Genomic DNA, 19,685 nt, shown 5'->3' with positions numbered 1-19,685 from the left:
GGGAGACAAAGAGAGAGTCATCTATAAGTGTAAGAGTGGTGTCACTTGTAAGCCTTGTGTCTAAATTAAGGATTACCTTCAACCTTAGAAAGTGCACACGCTCCCTGCTGCCGCGTTAGCACCAGTGAGGGGGGTGTGTTGCATTTACACGCCACATGACCCAGGAGAATATATTAACATCACTTCTGCTGGCTCTTTAGAACGGGGTTTTATCACAGATCGTATCCGCGTTTTGTCTGGTCAGCTTCACACAAATTGAACATATTGATCAGAGGCTTTCAGTGTAAACAGAACCTCTAAATAAAATCATGTTTTGTTAAATTTGGATCTCTCCAATAGGGCAAACGGGCAAAAGTTCCCTGAACTCTTGTTTTCAAATAGAATTGATCCAAGAAATCACGTGATTTTCACCTGATCAGTTGACACTGTCTGAAGTGAGGCAGATGAGTCCAAGAGGCCTTTTTTGGTTCAAAGGTGCAACGTGTTTATTATGCAAAGCTTGAGGGTCAATCGGCTCCCATAATAATTGTTCCTTTTGGATAGTTAGGCTTTTTCAAATGCTTACAACTGCTGCTAAGACATTTCACAGGCTGTTACATGAAGAAGACGCACAGTGGCAGGTCTAAATGTTGCTGTTGTCATAATAACCTTCATACAGTACGCACATATTATACAGCAAATGTTAAGTGGGAAAAAGCGTTGTACATTTTCCTCTGAATGAGTTTTATGAATGAATGAATGAAGATAATGGATGTATAATCAGAACATGTAAATGATGATTTGAAAATGGAGCCTCTGTGGTCCAAACCAAGACGGCAAACATTAGGCTATTACTCCTTTTGAACCGTGACAAAAGCAAAGATACCAAATCCACTCGTACTGTGTAAAACGGCCCGTCCACACAGCAGCATTAAAAAAATCTTGAAAATCTTGGAGGTATGTCGGGGGCGGGGATATTCATGTGATTGGTTGATGGTCGCGTTGCTTGCAAAAAATCCCCAAGCTTTCAGACAGGCCCACCTCCAAGATGTTCAAGATTTTTTTTTAACGCTGCTGTGTGGACGGGCCGTTATGTTAACCACAGGAAACTCAAAGTCTATATTATAGCTGACAGTATTTTACGCTAAACAATCGTTGTATCTATGTCTAAAGTGCTTAAAGCCTTCTTGTTCATTGTTGATTTTTTGATCTGTAAATTATTATTCTTTTCATTTCGAAGTCTGCATGGCTTACTCTAAATTCTTCTATTTGCCAGATTGCCAATGAACTATAACTCATTCTTCCCATAATGCATCTCCCCTCCCTCTCCCAGCACTGCTTTGTTTTGGTTCCATCCCCTGAAATAACCTCCCGCTTCCCTGCAGTGCAGATGAATCATTTACGGGACTGGCGAAACATTGCATTTGTTCATGCGTACGTTCGTTCCTTGGCTGGAAGATGAAGTCACCTTCAGCACGGCGCTCAGTGGAGCTGACAAGTTGGCAGGGAAACACGCCTGCTAATGACGCTTCCTCTGCGTGAGCCACCTCTGAGCCAGCTGGACTCAGAACAAGGTCACCAGCTCGGCTTTTGGTCTGAATCACAGAAATGTAAGAAGGTATCATTTAAAATATTGAATTTGTCTCAGGCTGTCGCAACAACAGTAAATGATTCACATGGATTGATATAGCAAAAGCACAGCATTTGTACATGTCGATGCTTGGTTGAGAAATAAATGAGTGGACCTGCTGTAAGCAGTTTAAAAACAATCATTTGGAATGGAGATTGGCAAATCTGTCTTCACAAATGGATCGCAGCATCCCCTTATCTATCTATCTATCTATATATATTGTGTAAAGATTCACAGAATATAAAAAAGACACTAAAATAAATACATATAGAATTGATCAACTTCAATGCAGATTTTTAATATTATTTCCTCATGTGTTTAGCTAATAATACATTTCAACTTCAATCAAATCTGGAAAATGTGGACTCTCAATGAATGAACTGGTAAAATAAACACATAGATTTGACAGACTTGTTTATTTGGTAACAAACTCAACCTTAATGGCATTCAAAAGAAGCATTATCTCCACAGTATTGCATAACAAGATATTTGCATAAAACTTACATGATTTTTGATAGAAGTCTACTTCGATTAAAAGCATACACATGACCAAGAAAGTGACTGTATTAAGAACATAGACAATACACCTTAAGAAATTCACTCAACTTAAAACAAAGAAAATTACCGCTTTAAAAGAAAAACACTGTTTTAATGTATTATAACACATTATTAGAAAAATCATGTTTAAAAGGCACATTGATAGAACAACAATGGGACAGTGGTACATGCACACAGTCAGGCGAGATAAAGGAAGCATCAACTATATCAAAGTTAAGAGGCAAGCACATTAGAATACCTGATATAACACCAACAATATACATTTATTGCTTTCGTTATTGCCGTAGTAAAAGTGAACTATGTGCATTTATTCTCAGACATTGTTGGGGAGTACTTAAGCAGCATACGGACAGTATAATAAAGTCTCCTTTCACATTAATCAAACACTTGCATTAAATAGAGCTTTTTAAAGAGGTGCAATTTGCATAATCACAGATACTGCCACGGAAGAAAGGAAGACGTCTCATGTAATGCTTCTGTATTTTGAAGGCAATCTTCAAAGTTCCCTCAAAGATCCATTTAATCACTGTCTAGTTTAGAGAAGTCCTCTAAGACAAATCCCATTAGATAACTATGCCATTGTGTGGATAACCCTAACCCTTCAGGTCAAAACACGTGTGGCCAATTACTGTTCAAATTCAAATCAAGTTGTAAAATCATAACGATGGATATACGTTACCATATGATATAAACTCTCTGGATCCGTATCCACCACCAATACTGAACATGCCCTTATCAATCTTTTTCGAACCTCGCCTTTTAGAAGAGTCCCCAACGTTGGTGCACCAGCAGATCGTCTCCGTAACCCGTGTCAAGATGGCGGTTGCCGCCTTCCTCCCAGCGACATACCTCTCCCTTGTCCACCACCACAAACTTCCACTCCGCGTGACTCTCCGCAGGCAGGCTGACCACCGTGGCCCAGTGCCCGTCCTTGGCTCTCTCAAGTGGGATGAATTCCTTCCAGTTCCCAAGCTCCTGCTGGTTCCCCGTGACAGCCACCGTCTGGCTTGGCGATTGGGTGATATAATGGACGCGGAAGGTCACGTTAACGTTCTTGGGCATGGGCTGTACCGCCACAACCTTCTTGTTATTTTCCGTGTTATCGTTGATGAGAGAGAGAGTGCTGGTTTGTTGGACATCAGTAGAAGGTGGGATTTCTGTTGGATCCACACAGGTGGTGTCCGTTGAAGCCAAGCTGTTTTGGCTCTCTCCAGTGGGAAGCTCGTTGGTTTTTGTAAGGTCTTGAGTAACAGATAAAGCAGAAAGATTCATCCAGGGAAGGGTTTGGTAGTTTCCATCCATGATCCATTCATTATGGTCCATAGTTGCCTCCATGATACTGATTTCAGTCTTTTCATAGTCCTCTTCTTTCTCTTTCTCTGCTTTTGTTTCCTCTTTCTTTTCAACACTTACTCCTGCCTTCTGTTCTTTAACCTCTACAACCTCTACAACTTTCACACCTGACTGTTTTTCCAGCTCCTCCACAAAGCTAGTAACACTATTTGCAATCTCCGCCGCAAACTGATCTATCGCTCTGTGGTAACTCTCGTCGATCTCATGGCCAGACATGTTGTTGTTTGCTGCTAATGATTCATAATCAGTCCAACTTGTTTGCTCGCTGTGGGGTTGCTGGGAGTGATGGGATGGGAAAGGTTGGAACACCATACCTGCCGTATCGTCTTCAATGCTGGATGTGGCTGCATCATCAGCAAAGAGGATTTTTTGAGCCTCCATCTGCCAGTCAGACTTTAGATAACAATCCATCATCGGAAGCACTGTATGTTCAAAGATCACGTCAAAGTCGTTCCCACCATCAGGGCTGACAGCCATGCTTGAAATCCCACTCTCTACACCAGCACTACCAACCAATGATGGGTCATTATCCCTCATTTTGAATTGCTCGAAAGATGGCAAGCGAATTTGACATATAGGAGGCTTACTGTCCTCGGTCATGACAGAAGCAGCACCAGTGGTATCTTCAGGAATTATTTGTTGGTCACTTTGTTGGTCTTGGGAGGAAGATAACATGTCAGGATGGGATGGTTCCATAGGCATTATTAGTGAAGTGGTTGTAGAATGGTCACAGCCAGGGGCATCAATGTCAGATTGAACCGTCATTTTGTCCAAAGTTACATTATTCTCCATGTGGTCACTTTGTTGGTCATGGGAGGAAGACAACATTACAGGACAAGAGATATCTTCTGACATTACTAGTGCGGTGCAGCTAGCATTTTTGCAAGCATCAGGGTCATCGACTCTTGTCTCGTTGACATTTTCATTTGTTTCTACATGGTCACTTTGTTGTTCTTGGCAAATGGGGTGCAGTTGAGGACACACTATTTCTTCAACAATTACAGAATCAGTGTCATTTTCAAATGTGTCCGTATCAGCAGCCTTTTGAATATCTTCTGGGGTAGCAATGTTTTCACCATCACTGGCAGCTACGTCAGGCTCATCAGAAACACTTGCCTCGTCCAAAGCTTCTTTCCTTATCATTTGGATATTTTCTATGTCTTCATAGCAAGATTGAACATGAGGTTCATACACTTGGTCATCGCGTTCTTCAGCCAACGCCACAGCTGTACCGTTCTGGAAGTTTTCATGCTGATTTCCTGTCTCTTGTGACGATATGTGAGGGCAAATAATGGTAATATCAGTGTCTTCATCAAGAGATGAAGCTGTTTTATATTCTCTCTGTGGACAATCTGATGACAAGTCGATGGAATCTTCAATGCCTGAGATTTGAGCGTTTGGTTGATCAGTTGTCATACCTGACAGACTGTCATCATGACCTTCATCCTTTAAACACTCCTCACATCCATTTCCCTCATCCGGAGAGAAGTTATTATCAGCGGAATAACTATTGCAGTCAATACTTTCTGGTTCCTCTTCTTCAAACTCTTCATTGTCATAACAAACACAAGGATCAGGTACATCTTCTGTATGAATGATAGGCTCTTCAGAGTCCTCCACGTCGTTCGTTGTTTCATTATCTTTGTCTTCATCACTGTTTTCACTCATATGACGGGTTTGTTCGAAGCAAACCGGATTAATGAAAGCACACAGAAAGTTGTCCGCCTCTTCTCTGGTTTGCTTGTCAGAAACATCCTCATCTGCGCTCAGACCCTCATCCTCCTGGTCTTCTGATTTCAACACCTAGACACATGAAGAGAAAGTTAATATCTTCAGGTCTAACTTTGCCTGTCAGTAGATACAAATACATACAAGACAGAGAAACTGCCTGTGGCTGATCTCCTACTCTGTGCAAGTCGGTTACTAAACAGAGAATGAAGGAGAAGGAAAATTGATCTGTAGATGAGAGAGAAATATTCCAACTGGGTTAGTGTTCTAAATCCTAAAACAGTAGTAGATCTGACAAATGGGGAAATATACTTATTTGCTTTCTTGCCAAGCGTTGGATTAAAAAATAGATACTAGTTTAAAACTTGTTAGCTAAGCTCATCAAAACACACCAAGTGGAATTGGGGGGTCAAAACCAAATTTCTCTGTGTCCAAAGGTAACCAAAATATCAGCTACCAGAACCTCAATAATTGTTTCAAAGGGATAGTTTGGATGTGTTGATTTGGGGTTGCCTGAGGTCATTCAGCCCACTATGAGTTGGGAGAAGCAGATAGAGGTTACGCGACTGAAGCCAAACCTACAGTGCTGTGGACAGAGGCGTCAGCTCGACGTATTCTAACTATATGAATGATCTTTTTTTTTTTTTTATTGTTTTCCCACATTACCTTGCTGACAGATATACAGACAATGTTTCTGGAAGGGAACTAAATTCAAACTGAATCTAAGAATTGTAAATATAACATACACTTATTCTGATATTGTTATTTTTTTATTGGCCTTTCTTTCCGGTGGCTAAAAATATGGGGTTGTGTTATACACTGATGGAGAAGTACCACATACAACCCCACTTTAAAACGTCCAAACTATCTCTTTAGATTGAAATGTGTCTGAAGCTTGCATATAACCTCACTCTGAGACAAATGGCTGCTTACCTTCTCTTCCTCCTCATTGTTCTCATCCTTAATAGTCTCAGTCTTGTTCAGGCAGCTCTCATTATAATGGAGTTCTTCCAACACATCCTGGCGGTCAACAGCATCCTCCAGCACCAATTCAGCCTCCGTGTAAGTACCACTTTGCTGGCTCTTAGAAGCCTCTTCTGCATACGCCTCTGATACTTGGTAAGAGTCCCACACAACAGCCACTTTCTCTGCGTCATCTGAAGTGGTGTGCTTGTTGTCTGGTACCTGGGTCTCACTCTTAAGATGAGGGTAAGGTGAAGATGTGTGTTCAGCAGCAGCAGAACGACGGTGCCTGACTTTGAGGTCACTCTGAATCAGACCAACATCCTCCTTCATGTCTGATAAAACTTCATCACTCGCGTCTAAATGGGATATAAGAGGAAAGATTTTGAATTTATTTCTGGGTTCTACCTTTTAACATTTTTGTCTGACTTTATCAAAAAACTTGAAAGTGGTAAGTGCAAGATAAATGTATTCAGTTGTAACATTTGATAAGTATCTCTACTGGTTTACAAAAAGGTTTCTTGTTTTTCTCCACCTTTGTACCCTCTTATGAAATGACAATACAGCAAATGATCTAATCACAGGGTAAGTAATCAATGCAATCAGCAACAACGACTTATTTGACCTGCCCCAAATCTCCTTTGTGTACCCCTATTACTCAATTGTATATTTGGCAATCTGAATTGATCAAGTAATGATCAAAGGTCACTTGATCAAATAACATTTGTACTATAGGGATAGGGTTAGTTTAATACATACCAATGCATTACATATTCTGAGTTTATGAAATGTTTTGTTTTACATTTTTTATTTGATAAGCATAGTTGCTCCAACAGACAGATAGTTTACTACAGTATGTAGTAATAATAGAAAGTACATTATTTCCCTTGTGGATTTTAGAATAAATAACCAGTAACCAGTTAATTCCACTGTCATAATGTAATAAAAGGTCAAAGTAGTAACTGTAACCTTAGTAGAACTTCAATTGAGTAGAAAGAAGTTTAATACCTTACAAAGTAGTCAATGGTTTCATCACTGCCAACATTTACTAACATTATTTGTCTTAGCTACTATTAAATATATACGTTTATAATGGATAAACCTATGAAGATTTTACAGGGTTAATAATAGAGTTTTATAGTTATCTTATGGTGACCTACAGTATCATTCCTGTAACCTAACTCACAATATATTAATAGTAACACGTGATGTAGCCTACCCTTTCAAATGCATATGATATTTCAACATTCAAGATTCAAAGGCATTATTGTCCTATGCACAAAATACACTGACCTAGTGTTGACAATGCAAAGGCTATTTTATATTATGTTTACCATAGTGAAAGCCAAGGTCTTGAACACTCTCCTCATTATGTACATGTTATTATTCCGTTATGTGTGGATGTGTACCTGTTGACTGCACACAGCTGCGGGCTTCCTCCGGGCTCTGCTCCTGGACCCCCGCTGCGTCTCTCTCCTCTCCGGGGCTTTTGCCATCACCTTCTGCGGCCGGGGCCTTCCTCCGCTTCCCCCTCACGGTCCGGTAGATGACGAACCCCGCCAGCACCGACACGATCGCGATCACTGCCAGAGCCACGGCGGGACCGTGCCGCCCGATCATGCAGAAGAGAGACGCCAGGTCCATGCGTCTCTCCACGCCCACGGTGTTGCCGTTTTTCAGCGGCATTATGGCGGTCTGTGGTGGGAGTAACCAGCCCGGAGTGTGTGTCTGTATGTGCGTATGCAGGCCTGACTGATCGGCTGCGGGCTGTCGCTCTAGATCCTGCACGTTGTTCCAGTGTAGTGACCTCTTGTTGCTGCAGATCTGAATACGGTGCAGGTGCGAGCTACTCATTGGTTGGCTGGATCACGGGGACTCGGCATTCATTCATAAAAAGGGAAAGGAGCTGTTTATGCAGCCTGTTCCACACATCCAACTGAGAGGAGCAAATCGTGATCCACTGAGAGACAGTCTGATGACATCCTGTCTCAAAATAATGAATAGGATTTGGCCCTTCAAATGGAAGGTTATTTGTACACCTCCACTAAGGGTGTGCATAGTTTCTTAATCCAAATATATATTTAATGCCGATGTAAAAAATATATGTTTTTACTTTTTATCTATTGACCTTGTTTAATCATGGCCTAAATCTACTTTGCTCAAAAAACAAACCATATCTCTTTATAGGCAGTAGGCCTATGCGTGAACCATAAATAAATAGTAAATACAAATAATATTGATCATGATAACCATAATAATAAATAAGGGCGTATATAGCATAAATACATTATAATAAAAACAAAACCAATATTTAGAAAATAAATACAATTAAAAACATAATCATAAAATATTTGAAAATGACAGTATTTTTTGTCAAAAAACAGAAACAAAGTACTATAATATAAAGAACATAAATAGAATAGAGAAAATAAAATACAAAACATATTGTAACAAATATATAACTGTGATATGTACATTTTAACCTTTATTTAGAATAAGAGGGGTGTGCAGGTTTGTGCAATATGTTGTTCATGAGTAGGCTACCGCCTAGGAGTAAAATGGTTTGCCTTTTGATAAACGATGTGGCTCTACTGTACATATTCTAGTGTCAGTGATTTTCTTAGATCGATTAACAAATAATTCATAATGACAATATATAGATATATTCAAAATAAAATAAATAATTTTCTTTAGCCTCAAAATCCAAGTAGAGATGTATCATAAAAATAGCTTCATGAACACACAGGAAAGCTCCAGAAATCAGCGGAGTCACAGCTCCTCCCAGTGGAGAGATGGAGTAATAGCAAGAAAGTTCCTGAACACTCTGGAGCTCCTCCTGCTGGATATAAAAACTAGCACTGCAGCGACAGAAAGAAACACAGAGGAGAAGACACATTACAAGACTAAACACACACAATTAAATTCTTGTGACAGGCCTGAGAAGGATTTGGTGAGTGTCTTTTGCAAGGTGCTCTGATAGAAGAAGTCTATATTAAAAGAAGAATGTGCAAAGATCACATACATACAAATATGTACAATGAAACGTTTTTTTTTTTTTTTTGGGACATTGCAAACTCTGTGAAGGTTTTCCCCACCTCATAAAATTGCACAGGTATGTGAGGCTTAATACAAGTCAAATGAGAAACAATATCAGCTGATCAAAGTATATGAGTTACATTAAACCTTTGTAATGAGTTGTGATTTATTCTGTGTTTCTGTTTAACTGACATGTGATTGACAGTCCTCCTGATTGGCAGCAGATGCAGCTAATTGAAAGTCGGAAAGTCTAAGCTCCAACCCCCAGAATTCATTCTATTAGTCAAGAAAACTCTCCTGGTGATCTTTTTTCTCAATCTGGCAACATTTACCCCTCCCTCATCAACCTTGAAGTTTAGCCTCAATTGCAGCATTGTGGCTGCTGGTGTGGCGGCAGGTCGATGAGGGAGGGGTAAATGTTGTTTGATTGAGGAAAAGATTTGAGGCAAGAAATGGATAATTGAGTAACATCTTGATTATAATGATGATATATAATCTCCACTTCCTAACTTCTGCCTTAAAACACATTCACCTGTACACAGCTGCCTTGTGGGGAGAATATAAATTCACTATCATGAGGCGTGTTTTCACCGCATGGTACTGAACTTGACTCACCCACTTGCACACTGACTCATACAAATAGTTTATCTGCGAACATTTTTGAAATGTAAATCTTTGGTTTGATTCCATAACATGGCAAAAAGTCTATCACACTCCGCTGGCAATATTCCATTCCAACTTGCTTTTAGCAACACTGTATATGCAATTAAATGACTGAGCAGAAATGATTTTCACATAGTCGACAAGTAGTTACATTGTATTTGAGACACTGTTAGACTAATTTCCGCCACAAGATGTCAGGAGTTCTCAGGTCAACTTTAACAATGTCCCAACTGCACTCAGCTTAACAGTCTGAAGTCTTTCATTTCCAGCTGCTTGGTGTAAATGTCATCTGGATACTGAGCCATGTAGAATAATCAAAGGCTCAACTTGCAGCTGAAAGCCCCGACACCCTGTCATTGGTAGGAATGTATAGAACACTTGAAAAACTGTGTACTTTCTGTTGTTACAAACAGGGTATAAACTTGACCCTGAATTGATTTCCTTTCTTCCAACCACATTCCCACTTCTTCAAACCTGTTCATGGCCATGTTCTACCTTTCCTCCAAACTCTTGACTCCACCTCCATTCCTTTCCCCCCTTTCCTCCCCACCTGCTTCAAATTGTCCCCAATCAGTCATTGGCTTCAATGTCCACTCTGTTTGTCTAGCCATTACCTGCCTGTGAACTGATTTATCCTATAAATCATTCCACACAATCACTTGTTGTATCTTCTGTGTTTCAGAAAATAGAGGATACCTTTGTCCCTCCATAATAATACATAATGATGTTTTATGTTAGGGAAGTAAGTGTGCTACAATGTTAACATTTCAAAGTTGCATGAACATTTGTCAAAGTCTTCAGGCATCTACAAATGGCTCAAATTAAACAGTCTGATCAGCAAAAGTGTCTCATTGATTGAATAGAGTCTATATAAATCCAAATCAACTCTCCTGGTATCCCTATCATTCTCCATCACCAATTAAAAAAAACCTTCATAAACAATATTAGCTAACACCGTACAATGAAACATTATTAATGACCCCTCCCACCCTTTCCCCCCTTATGTTGTTTACAAGTGAATGTCAACTATTACCACGGGTGCTTAGGCTCTCCCTGGCTCCCGTCTGGCTGTCAGGGCTTTTCTTTCCCAAGAATAGATGGATTGTCCAGTAAACGTGGCAGCACAGGGGCGGAGGAGGGAGAAAAATGACTTTGGGGAACTACTCCGCTTTTGTTTTATTTTCTATGTAAAGTGCTGACTGAATGCTTATTCCCTAGATCTTTAAATATCAGCCGTTGCCCTCCTGTCCTCGTTTCATCCCTCCATATCTTGCAGTTTGCCTTTAAATACTTTGATCTCCCATCATCTGCTTTAATATGGCCTCTTAGTCTTCACCTCCCTCATCCCATCATATTCTCCTCCTCACTGTGTATGTGTAAGCTTGGGTGTTACCGTGACGTCGTCTTTACTCACTATCCCTTTGCTTTCATCTTCTCACTTCTCCTGCAAGATGCGGAGCTCCAGCAACACATGGGAACATTTACCGACCGTTTTATTTCCTCTTTCCTCCAGGCCCATTTTCCTTTTCATCCCATCCCCCTATTAACAATCTCCTTCTATATTCAAATCTTTCTCTTCACCTCCCTTCCTCTCTTTCCCTTCCACTCGTTTCCCCGTCGTCTCAGACACTTTAAATGACTTTTAATCAACAGGGTGTGTTTGAAGCTGAAGGCTTTTACTGCCTCAACAAAAGCCCATGAGTCAGTCCTGTGTGTATGCGTGGCTGTCTGTGTCTGTTTATGTTCAAAGTGATGTTGGACAAATGCAATATGGGGCCTTATCGAGAGTTAAACATTGTTCCAACAAGTGATATAAGCATTGCCCACTTTAAAGTGTTGTCAAGTCAAACACTTATTATTTACTGAGGTATTCAAATAAAAATGTATTTCTCAGTAAAATTTTGTTTAGTGATGCATTTACACATGTTGGATTGTGCCAGTATACTTGGGTATGTCCAATTTTGATGTTATGCGGAGAACGCACATTATTTCAAAACCCTAATAGTCCGAAGAATGCCCCATTGGACTTGGAGCTCATTTGTTCAACAGCCCGTTGTTGCCTTCTTTGGTTAGTTAGGTTAGGTTAAGACATGGGGAATGAGGTAAACCAATCAGAGTCGGAGTAGCGCGTAATGTGTGTCTGCCATAGTTATAACAAAAGAAAACATTATGGTGCAATGGCTTTTCAAATAAATGGGCTAACATCGACCCATTGGGATAGCAAACTGATGGGCCATTGGAACAAGTTCATTTTGGTCCAAAGCTGAACACAATTGATAATGCAGTCCTCACCAGACTTATATTTACGTTTTGATGACGGAAAACGTTTTCTCAAGATAATGACAAAGTACAATGTGTCTGAATTTACACAAGAGACGCACTCATAATCATTTACTTTTGCAGAGAGTGCTGACGCGAGTGCTTCATTACACATTACATTGCATTTAGCTGACACTTTCATCCAAAGCGAGTTACAATAAGTGTGATAAACCATTCTTCAGTGTGGTAAACTGGAGCAATGTATCCATAGATCTACATTTTTTCTTTATGAGCCAGGCATTTCTTGTGATTATCGCATATAATGTCGCTTCAAATCGTATTCACCTCCATCTGTTATTAGAAGAAATAAATGTCGCAAAAAAAACTCACCGTCAGACAAAAGATAACACATTTCTAGAATTTTTGGATTGATTGACATCTGACTGATCTAATGGTGATAGTCTCTTTCTTTCCAAACAGCCTTTGATGAGAGTCAAGTAAAAAAGGCAACTGTCAATGAAATGTGGGACATTGTCTCAATTTGTGGGACGTGAGACAATTTATAAAAATGCTGTTCAGTCCCGCACAGAGAGTGAGAGTGCCCCCATGTATCAGGAATATAAACCCTCATTGTATCTGACTCTCAGAAACAACTAACAGTGCTATAAGAACAACCTTGGAGCTGCATAATGATGTATTTATTCAGTGTCTGCCCATTTGGATTAACATTACGGCATTTACATGAAACATTTTCCTCTTACTTATCGTGGAAACGTGTTATATTCAGCAAAAGCTTAAATATTTTTATAAATTGCACACACAAAGAGCGGCTTCTCTAGCACACGGGCACACGTGCACGCACCAACACATATGTCCTGTGTGACTTTGAGGGTCTCTGGTATTTGAACAGATGTGGTCAGACTGAGCGTGCCTAGATCCCCCCCCCTGACCCAAACGTGCACTTCCTGCTCCGAAAGCTAACACCCAGAGAGAACAATCGTAGTCTGTACCCTCCGAACACATGCACACACAAACACTGTGCGTAAAGGGTCACCATGTAAAGCCGTAAACACACATGAAAACACACGCTCACAGATACTTCTAGGAATTAACTTTCACACACTCTTACAAAGCAGTAGGTGTGTGTTGTTTGCAAATGAGGTGGAAGTGAGACTGAACCACTGTTTTCAAGACATCTCCACCTCATATGTTTTAGTGTAAACACATTTAAGTGGATTGTACAGCATCTGGAATACCAAAATTCTATTTGGCATATAGGTATTAAAAGGTTGATAGTGTACTCAATATTTGATGAGTTTTTCATTAACTAAATGTGGAACTACAATCCAGTTCACAGGTGGGATTCGCAGTGTGCTCGCTCTGTCTGAATGTGGGACATTAAGAAAATAAAAACTGAGGTTGAAGTGTTAGGGAGATAGAATGAAAACGGGAGAACATAGAAAAACAATAGAAAATAAATCACAGAAATACTTAGAAAATCGGAGGAAGGTAGTGAGAATCGTGTATCATGAATTAAAGAGGACATATGGTTATTTGCAGGCTCATATTTGTATTTTGTCCCTCTTCTGTGACCTGTTTCCATGCTTTAATGTTCAAAAAGTCATTTTTTTGTATCAGCATCACCTCTTTCACTCTCTGTCTGAAACCAGAGCCAAGTCTGCTCTGATTGGTTGGTTTTGCAGCACTAGCCAAAAGAAGCTGTTAGATAGCGATGTCAATACGTAATGGAAGTAAACAATGGAGTCCAATGGAGGTGTTTCAGGCAGGGGGGAAGTGTGTAGGAGAGAAACTCGCTCTGGCAGACCACTTACATGCACATAAACCTATATAACACACTACAGGAAAGGGAAAAAACCCCAAAAGCTTAATAGATTCTCAAAAACATTCTAAGAGAGAAGAAGCAAGGGAAAGGAATTTGAATTAAATAAAGACAAATTAAACCAAAGCAAACTACAAGGGCATTCAGAGAGCTCAGACCTCTGCTGAGGCCATTTCCATAAGTGAAAAATGATGTGTGCAGTCAGACATTTTCCAAAATGCGATAGGTTCTTCCTCTACTCATGCTACACTCAATACAGCAAGTTCATGAAAATATGGCAGTATATGAATGAACAAAATGAACCCGAGTGTGACACGAGTAAGAGGATAGAAACAGACAAAAACAGTGAGCAGGAGAAACAGACAAAGAGGTCATGAACTGTAAGCAGATTTCTGTGCCGGTAAAGCAAAGTGGAAAACTAGAGCCAGTTTGGTAACTACTGCAGATTAACAACACACACAGACAGACCGAAAAATAAAACAAATGTTTTGGTTTGTGCTTAAATGTGATCTGAATTACTACTCATCAGCCATAGATAAATAGCTTCGGATTTAAAAGTAGTACAAAATATTTCCAATGTGGTTGGCAATTTAGCAAAGGAACATTACACAACACACACATATACAGAATTACACTGAAATTCAAGCAAATTCAAACTAATAAATTAGCTTGAATTTGAAATGGATCAGATTGTGGCTTGAAACTGAATATGAATGAAGTGTGGCCACAAACTGCCATCCAGGGGCCGTTTCTATCAAAACAGTTTCTCTGACCTACTAGCAGAGGGATTAACTTCACGTCTGAAAGCTCTAACAAGGTCATAAAAATATCTACATTAACTGTTCTCCAGGCATATGTCTCGCCCAAGAAAAACCCTTCACACACAGAAAGTCAAAGTATTTCCAGCAGTAGCAAATGTGGTTTCTTCAAAGCAGAAGAAAAGACAGACGGCCATAGAAGTGTTTAGCCGTGATTGCGCCTTGTACAAAAATACATATTTAAACTATTAGATGGATTGAAATCAAATGTGTTAAAGACAGAGGTCCCCAATGGATGAATGGTAATGTCATCATCACGTCAAAACCTTTTACTTAATCTAACATTTAGTTTATGAACTCATTACCTATGTAGTGGGTAATGCTCTTGAATGCAGATCAATGCCTGACTCCTCCCCAGCCACTCCCCTCATTAGAGCTGTGTATAAAATGCACCTGGTGGCCTTTTGTCCTTAGTTTGGCTCTGTCATGGTTGGTGGTATAGGTAGGCTGCCTATCTTAACATATAGATAAATTGGTCTCACTTGCTGCTTGCAAACCGTTTTTCCGGCCTCCCATTGTCCTGCACACACAGTAGTGTACCAAAACCTTATTCCTATGGTGAGTAGGGCCAGAACATGACATTTTTGTATGCCGCATGGTTGGCCATTTTGAACCTACGTGTTACCTTTGTTGTTGTTATTGGCTAGTTAACACTGGTTAGTTGTTGCATACAGTCTTTGCACTGACACATTTTGTTCAAAACGACTTTAGTAAAGTCAGAGAAACTATTATAGCAGAGTTGACACAGACTATTTTAATGGCATTAACATAGTGCAAGAGAAAAGCTGATTTTCACAGACAAATAGTGTGTGTATGTGAAAGACAGACCATCATGACATCATTGTTTCCACAGGAAATCATGTTTCCAAAACCCTGGTTTTCCACTCTGTAGCCTACCTCATACACAACTCACTTCTCCGTCTCTTTGTCTCTGTCCCACACACGATACTGAGTGGTGGCAGCCGTGAACCTAATCAGTTTAATTATGTCTTCTTGTTTTTGTTCCCACCGGTAGAAAGGGTGAAGTCATATCGTTTTTGCATACACGAATGATGTTTTAACCGAAAAAGTTTTCCAAGTTGGCTATTATTTTTCTCATATACTATGAGTCCTTGTTTGAAAAAAAACCTGGTACCTGCTGCTTGGATTTTGATTTGTCTATTCGTGTTATGGTACTGGTAATTGGAGCAGCCAAAAAATATATAGGACTATCAAAGTTAAAGCGACCATAACACAGTGTCACTCATTGGTTTAAATGTCACACACTGTATGAAAGCCTTTAGCTGTGTAATGCTAATAAATATGGGTATTCATGCCATTAAATCTTTTTTTTTTGCATTGCTATGACCAAATTGTTATAGCTAATGTTAAGAACAATTGCAACCGATTTATTTTGTGCTTCCTGCAGTTTAATCTCTCATTCTTTGGGTTCATTTTTGACACTCTCTTGTGTACACATACGTAGCTATTTTACCTTTTAGTAAGCTTTTGCTAATGTAAATGTTGATCCAATCCAACTTTATTTATATAGCATATTTAAAAACAAAAGAGTTGACCAAAGTGCTGTTGATAGCTAACTAGCTGCTGGCTAACGAATAAACTTGTACATTGAAGTTTTAATGTTAGTCATGGACTGATAGTTCGCATGGCTAAACGGTAGTTAATGAAAGTATTCATCTAATGCTGAATGTGCAGTGAGGATCAGTGTCAATGCAATGGAGTTGTATCGAGTCAAAGTTTTAGAGGGAAACCGCCACATCTTACTCTGTTCTCCCCCTCCTAGTTCTACTGTTTGCTTTGGCATAAATGCATGTTTTGAATAGGATATCTTAGCATGACTCAGCTTTTTTCTTGTGAGTAGAAGTCAAGAATATGTATCCCATTTGTCTGCTCATTGCTTTTGTTTTTTCTTACAATTGACTTTCTCCTTATTTGTATAACTCGTGCTACCTTTGTATCTCTTAGGCCCTCAACCCAGGAATAATTGTATAACCCCCTGAACACATTTCAATGGTAATGCACACAATGTCAATAGTATGCAATAACTTGCAGAATATTTTCACAAGACATACTGTACATTCCATAGTTTGGACCACTGTTATGTTCTTACATTATGTGCACAAATTTAAATGTGGAATTGTCAAACAGTAATTTCATTGCAAAAATATGGTTCTAAAGGAAAACACAATTCTGAAAGAGCTTGAATTAATTCCTCTTGATATATATATATATAAATATCGCACAGCAGCAAAGATAAAGACGGACATAAAGACTGACACAAACAATCATAATCTAAGCAAACAATCATTTAAAGTAGTAGTGATAAAACCTCTTCTTAAAAAGCACAACCTCGATCGAGAGGTTTTGGCCAATTATAGACCTATTTCTAATCTTCCGTTCCTCTCAAAGATTCTTAAAAAGCGGTCGCAAAACAGTTGTGTGATTACTTAAAGGGCCCATGTCATGCTTTTCCGGTTATTACCCGTCCCCTTGTGTGTTATGAAGGTTTTTATGCATGTAAACGGTCTGCAGATTCAAATACCCTCAAAGTACACCCTGTAGCGAGTACAACTCTAACACAGAAAATACCTGTCCATGCTGCCCCAAAACGCCTCGTTGGAGATTTCTCATTTTCCAGTGTGCTTCCTGGATTCTGTGATGTGTGAACACCCAAATCAACCACAAATGACCGGATTGGCCCAAATGGACCAATCCGTGGAGCACCTCACACACCAGGATCCCTTCGCTGGTAAACGCTGGTAATAGACGAGTTGGGATCGTGGAGAAATGCTCTCCGCAGACCCATTCTCACAGCGTTATAAACCTTTTTCTTACTCAATATCAAGCCACACTTATTGTTTTTACTTCGGCTGTGAGTGTTTGTGTGTGCTCAGGATAAGTTTAGCTTGTTCTCGCTGTATCGCCGACCCGGAAACCTGTCCGCTCCTCGCAGCAGTTCGCAGCAGCGGTATATATATACTATACAGAGATTCTGTATGAGAAAAACCAATGTGATTTTGGAAAATTGCACAATTTAAATCTATTCTAGTAGAACTCAACAATGGAAATATGATCAGTAGAAATGGCCATGACATGGACCTTTAAGAAATAATGATTTATTTGAAGATGTTCAGTCTGGCTTTAGAACACATCATAGCACATAGACAGCTCTGGTTAAAGTCACAAATGACATCCTAATAGCCTCAGACAAAGGACTTGTCTCTATTCTTGTCTTGCTCAATCTCAGTGCTGCATTTGATACAATCAACCATGATATCCTATTGCAAAGACTAGAGCACCTAGTTGGCATAAAGGGAACTGCTTTAGGCTGGTTTAGGTCCTATCTATCTGAACGCTCTCAGTTTGTATGTGTCAACGATGAATCTTATGCAAACCAAAGTTAGCCGTGGAGTGCCACAGGGCTCAGTGCTCGGACTTATTTTGTTCACATTATATATGCTTCCGTTAGGCAATATTATAAGGAATCATTCTGTACATTTCCATTGTTATGCGGATAATACTCAACTATATTTATTCATCAAGCATGATGAATACAATCATCTAAATACAATTCAAGACTGCCTCAAGGACTTAAAAACGTGGATGACCTTACATTGATGTTAAACACGGCCAAAACTGAAGTTATTGTACTCGGCCCAAAGAATCTACGAAACAAACTATCTAAAGATATATTAACTATGGATGGCATTAATTTGGCCTCCAGTGAGACTGTGAGGAATATTGGTGTTATATTTGATCAGGATTTATCTTTTAACGCCCACATAAAATCAATCTCAAGGACCGCCTTCTTTCATCTACGTAACATTGCAAAAATCAGGCATATCTTGCCTCAAAACGATGCAAAGAAACTAGTCCATGCATTTGTTACTTCAAGGCTAGATTATTGTAACTCTTTATTATCAGGGTGTACCAAGAAGTCAGTCAAGTCGCTTCAGCTGATTCAAAATGCTGCGGCTCGTGTACTAACCAGAGTTTGGAAAAGGGATCATATTACTCCTGTTCTGGCTGCCTTACACTGGCTCCCTATAGAACACAGGATAGAATTTAAAATTATTATTCTCGCCTACAAAGCCCTTAATGTGCAGGCGCCATCTCACCTTAAATAACTCATTATACCCTACTGTTCAACTAGGGCATTGCGTTCCAAGAATGCACAGTTCTTGGTTGTACCTAGATTCTCTAAAAGTACAATGGGAGCCAGAGCCTTTTCTTATCAAGATCCACTTTTGTGGAATCAGCTTCCAGTTTGTGTTCGGGCGGCAGACAGCCTATCTGTTTTTAAGAGTACGCTTAAGACCTTCCTTTTTGATAAAGTTTATAGTTGATAAAATAATCTAATAAGAATGCATTGACGTAGACACGTTGTGCCTCTTCACCTATACATCTTAGTTCTTACTCTTTTTCCTTACTGATGGTATGTCATTTGGTTGTGTCTGTAGACGGTGGAAGCAGGGAGAGGCATATACGTGCCTTGACCCCTGCCGAGTCGACGCACAACTTTTGATTGGTGTCAGTGCCAAAAAAAACTTTTTAGGAGCAATGCGTTCATGGTATAGATGTGGCGCATAAATCTTAGTTCCTACTCTTTTCCGTCACCCTATCCTAAGGGAGTGCATGTACGTAGAAACGGTGTGCCTCTCCCAGAGGTGTGGACTCGAGTCACATGACTTCACAAATTGATTAAAGCCAATCTTAAAATTATTTAACAAACGCCTGTTTGAGACTCCTCAGTGCACACAAAAATATAACTTGGAGAAATAGATAAATACGGATATGTTATTTAAAAACACCTCGAATATGTTGTGTTAATGTTATGAAATGTTTTCTCATAAATGAT

At 39.6% G+C, this 19,685-nt stretch overlaps 1 protein-coding gene across 1 annotated transcript; it reads right to left on the bottom strand.

Annotated features, from left to right (window-relative positions):
• Positions 1-2,010: 2,010 nt before the first annotated feature.
• Positions 2,011-8,043, bottom strand: stbd1 (starch binding domain 1). The gene is made up of 3 exons (XM_079657496.1): positions 7,621-8,043; positions 6,182-6,570; positions 2,011-5,323 (listed from the first exon to the last, which is right to left on the bottom strand). Exons 1-3 carry the CDS (start codon positions 7,895-7,897, stop codon positions 2,927-2,929), a joined length of 3,063 nt encoding a protein of 1,020 aa, XP_079513622.1. The 5' UTR covers positions 7,898-8,043; the 3' UTR covers positions 2,011-2,926.
• Between the last annotated feature and the right edge of the window lie 11,642 nt (positions 8,044-19,685).

This window comes from Notothenia rossii (assembly GCF_949606895.1).
Source record: "Notothenia rossii genome assembly, chromosome: 11".
Classification (NCBI taxonomy): Eukaryota; Metazoa; Chordata; class Actinopteri; order Perciformes; family Nototheniidae; genus Notothenia; species Notothenia rossii.
The sequence above is the reverse complement of the archived record's forward strand: the minus strand, read 5'-3'. Positions and strand labels throughout refer to the sequence as shown.

Coding starts and splice junctions, on each gene's coding strand:
- stbd1 (XM_079657496.1), bottom strand. CDS start 7,897: ATGCCGCTGAAAAACGGCAACACCGTGGGCGTGGAGAGACGCATGGAC. Junction 6,571..7,620: donor CAGCTGTGTGCAGTCAACAG/GTACACATCCAC, acceptor TATCCCATTTAG/ACGCGAGTGATGAAGTTTTA. Junction 5,324..6,181: donor ACAATGAGGAGGAAGAGAAG/GTAAGCAGCCAT, acceptor TCATGTGTCTAG/GTGTTGAAATCAGAAGACCA.